The following is a 4634-nucleotide window of genomic DNA, read 5'->3' as shown; positions in this document are numbered from 1 at the left end:
TATATATATATTTATTTCAAGAAACTTTATTAATTATTTTTTAAAAATATAGATTTAGAGGGAGTTCCTGATGAAGATCTTTGCAAGATATGTATGGAGCAACCGATAGACAGTGTTCTTCTGGAGTGTGGTCACATGGCTACTTGTACAGTTTGTGGCAAACAACTGAATGAATGTCCTCTCTGTCGACAGTATGTTGTGCGAGTTGTACATGTTTTCAGGGCTTGAAGAAAAACATTCTTTAATGAATGCTTGTTTTACTTGCATAGCAAAAACTTCCCTGCCACTCTCTATTGAATCAATGATGCTCTTCAGAAATTAGCAGTAGTTTTTAATTTTTCTAAAAATAATTCACTGAACTTGTGTACCCAACTTGCAAAAATTCAAAAGTTGTGAGCCCTCTCTTTATAACTTCATACTGTTTTTCTTTCTGCCTTTTCATTTTGTAAATAGAGTATTTCAACATATAAATTCCAACTACCCAAAAAATTCAACATTCATATGACATCCCATTTTTTATTTCAGTAGCTTAAAATTGAGTTGTTTTATTATTTAACATAATCATATTGATAAAAGGTATTAACTAAAAATTAGGTATAGATTCCTGTGCTTTGAAAACATAGCCTTATCATCTGTGGAAGCTTTAGTTCCTTATTTTAACTTCATATTTTTATGCTGTATAAATTTGTTTTAAAATATTCATTATCAATGTATATATATAATATATGCATTTGAAATATACATTAAATGTCTTCCTGTGGTTAAACATCCAGAACCAAACAAATTTTACATTTCTAAAACAAATCATTGTTCAATGGAATAGGAAATTCTCCATTTACAGACATATACTTTGAAGCAATTCTTTAAACTATACTGTTTTCAGAACCTAAAAATAATTATATCGTTTATGGACTAAAGAATAAGCCAAGTAGATGTACATGTTTTTCATGTTATTATCAAAAGTATGCACTTTTTTTTTTCATCAAATGTACACTGGGCATTACTTGTAAATGTGCTCAACATATCAGTATATCACTTCTAGTGGTTTATACTTTCATAACCTTTGGAAATATGCTAATATCTAGTCTATGTATATCGTTGTATTTCTGATAAGCTGAACTTGTTATAATTTTGTATTTGCAAACTGGTATTTACTGTTTATGCTATAAAGTTTTTTCAGAGCTTGTTTATTTATAAACATAGTTTATTGGTCAGAGGCTCACATGGGCTATCCACATGTTTACAAATTTTTTATTTTAATAGAATATTCGATAAAAATATCTGAAATTAGATACTATTAAATGTATTCAGTTTGTTAAGACAGTCGAGTTAGCTTTGTGTTGTGTAAATTCATTAGTTTTGTTAATTCATATTTGCTGAGTTAGTTGTGATAGAGATTTTACTTATACTAAGTATATTTTAAAACATGGTTAAATATTCATACATATTGTTCACTTTATATGGAAATAGGATATCATATGAACATATTTTTTTAGGAGCAAAACTGGATATAAACAAATGTACCTTCCAGGTATTCTTTCTTGATGATTCTGTTATGTTTTTGGAATATGATTAGCAATATAGTATTATTGTGCCACTTGTTGTAAAAGCTCATAGATTCAAACAGTAATTCTGTATATTTACATATGAATCATATTAATTGCCTGTCTAGAGAAGTCATTTATCAGTCTAGTTGAGGTCACGTAATTTTGGTACAAAAACGTTTTCAGCATAAAATTAAATGAAGTTTTAGCAGTGGTGAAAGTAACTAATTTCTTACTGGTACGGTAGTACTGTTTGCTCTCTCCCCACCCAACTACAAATTTTACACAAATCAAAACTGATAATTTATGTGGAATGAAGGTTCAACATTTGACTATACACATTTCAGTACTAACAGGTGCTGTAGTTAATAGAAGAAGAAAAAAAAGGTTTTATTTGAAAACATTTTTAGGTTGGAATCGAGTTAGAAATAGTACCTTAATCACATGCATGCATCCCATGGGACTGCAAGTAGAGCCTGAAACACAATGTAATGTGACACCCATTGTTACAACAAGTCAAAACATTAAATTGCCTTGACTAAATTATCTGTGTACCATCTTAATATCATCATTGGTTTTATTTCAGCTTAAGATTTTAGCTGCAAGTCTTTAACAGAATAATCATTACTTTTGAAAAATTTTCAGTCTATTAAGGAATATATAATTATATATATATATATATATATTAATTGTTCACGTAAAGTCTGCATCTTTGTTCAGTTTTTATGGTACTTTATATGTTTAACTGTTGCTACCATTGATGTAGAGAAAAATAATATTTACATTAACAAAATATATTAAACACATTTTTACACTACATTGTTACCAAAAAGGCCTTCATTATGTTAAGCATTGTGGCTACAACTTTGAATATTTTTCCTTTTCCTCTATAACACAGTGGTAATGATGAGAAAACTAGTGTTTGAGGAAAATAATTCCACTGAATGTTTTTCATCATACCAAATTTATGATGCAATAACAGTGAAACAATGAAATAAATTTCATTTAGCATCTGGATATGTTAAACTCTTACTTGGTTCTGATATTCTTGTAACATGTGCCTTTCTATCTCAGTATAAAATTGAGTGTGATGTGCGTTATCCATTACAAGAAGTGAATGAGGCTATTCAATTGTTTCATGAAGTATTGATTTTAAATGTGTTCATATTTTGTACTACGCACACGTGTACTTATATATGTGTGTGTGTTATGCTGAAAGTGGTTTGTGGTATAGTATTTGGTAACTATTCTTCAATTTGATAACTTTTTTCTTGGGACCTTAATTTTTATGAACTTTGATGTTTTTTATTATAATTTTCTTTTATCCTATGTATTATGTGGAGACCTGGAAAATATGATAAAACCAAATTACATTTCCTGAAGCCTTTAACATGAAAATATATTGATATTAATGTGTAGTTATATTTGTATATGTAAGAAGTAAACAGTATAACTATATTTTGTTAAATAATGACAATACTTGAAATATTTAAAATTAAAATTTGAATACTTGGTCACTAATTTCATGCGAAAAATTGATTTCCTAAAATCTAATTGAAATCTTACTTTATGTCTGTACTGTACAGTAGACAAGAACATTTTTGTTTGTGTATCATTAGGTTATTTTATACATGAAAGAACCAAAGATAACTAAAATGTTCAATCATTTTAAAAAAACAATGAAGTGTAAAATCAATAACCATAATTCATCATTAATTTAGGTTTTGTCACGAAGTGCATTCAAATACACAGTTGTTTTAGGACTTCAGTATCTCATAACAAAAATAATAGTTTAATTTCAATGTGATTGCAAACGATCAATCTCCTGTATGTATATATATGATAAATTTCTTTACTTGATATGTTTTATGATATATTCAACAATTATTAGATATTTTAAAGAGTTTTGTCACTTTAGACATCACATATATTTGAAAAACTTAATGCCTTTTGATATTACATATTTCTGTGTAGTTTCTAAATGATACTTTTAGGTACCATTATATTAACAAACTCTTGTGTTTGAAATAGTTTTGTAAATGAGAATATGTTGAAATTTGGACAAGGTTTTATGAAATTTTGAGATAATAAATATTATGTATATTAAATACAGAGTAGTTGTATAATGACGTGAAAGATTACACGGATAGATGAATCATGAGAGCATTTCTTTGCTTGTATAATACTGTAATAACAGTCATGAGATTGAGATGTTAGTTACCAAAACAAATCCGAAAATACATTTTAGTGATGGTGTTGGTAATGATAATAACAATATTAATTTGATTCATTTTAAGATTAAATAAATACTTGTAAAAAAAATTAACTTGCCTCATTTTTGCTTATTGTATAAATCAATCAAGATGGCAGTTTTAAAGGAAAAGAAAAAAAAAACTACTGTAGTGTTTTATGTTTGTGTAATTTGCTTACTTACTGCTCTTCTCGAGAATTAAAAATGACAAATGTTTTGCTTTATCCTGAACATTATGAACCTCTAGAACAAGTCTGAAAAATTTCATTCACCAGCTTTGCCTACTTTTGATTCTACAGCTATGTGAATTTTTCAAGGAAATTTTAACATTTTCAGTAACCTCACAAACTTTATCCAGCAATTAAAAAAAAAAAAAAGTCCATGTACACTTTTTTTTTTAGTGGTATGAATGTGAAAAGTTCAATATGCACACTTCTACAAAGTTTTATTGTGAAGAAAATATCTGCTTTAAAATGGCTTCCAAAATAACATGAAGTGCAGAAAGCAAACATTGGACTGACTGCTTGCAATACAAGCACCTAGCTGTTATGGCCAGAGGATTCTTATTTTCTATCTCTCAAATTTTATGATAGACTAATGCTAGTGGCATGAAGTAATAAATTCAATCACTGTATACTTAGTTGAGGCAGTTACCTATTTTATCAGTTTCAATATTACTCTTGGAAGAATGTTTCATCAGCATTGAATGATAAAAAACATCAATTACTAACAAATACCTTCCTTTTCCCCTAAGTTTGTCATGTAGCTGAGATCACAATTAGTGTCACCGCTGATTCCTGATTCTCAAACATTGTCATCCTTAAAGATAGCACATTTTT

General features: G+C 28.1%; 1 protein-coding gene across 2 annotated transcripts in view; it reads left to right on the top strand.

Moving 5' to 3' along the window:
• The window catches only part of LOC106478220 (E3 ubiquitin-protein ligase RNF34-like), a 30781-nt gene extending 26912 nt beyond the window's left edge, over positions 1-3869 (top strand). For both annotated transcript variants that reach the window (XM_022381773.1, XM_013938745.2), the window contains exon 6: positions 53-3869. In XM_022381773.1, the coding sequence (XP_022237481.1) occupies positions 53-228 (176 nt within the window). In that variant the 3' untranslated portion in view covers positions 229-3869. The remainder of the gene's footprint in view (positions 1-52) is intronic.
• The last annotated feature ends 765 nt before the right edge of the window (positions 3870-4634 follow it).

Source organism: Limulus polyphemus, unplaced genomic scaffold (genome assembly GCF_000517525.1).
Source record: "Limulus polyphemus unplaced genomic scaffold, Limulus_polyphemus-2.1.2 Scaffold190, whole genome shotgun sequence".
Lineage (NCBI taxonomy): Eukaryota > Metazoa > Arthropoda > Merostomata > Xiphosura > Limulidae > Limulus > Limulus polyphemus.
The sequence above is the reverse complement of the archived record's forward strand: the minus strand, read 5'-3'. Positions and strand labels throughout refer to the sequence as shown.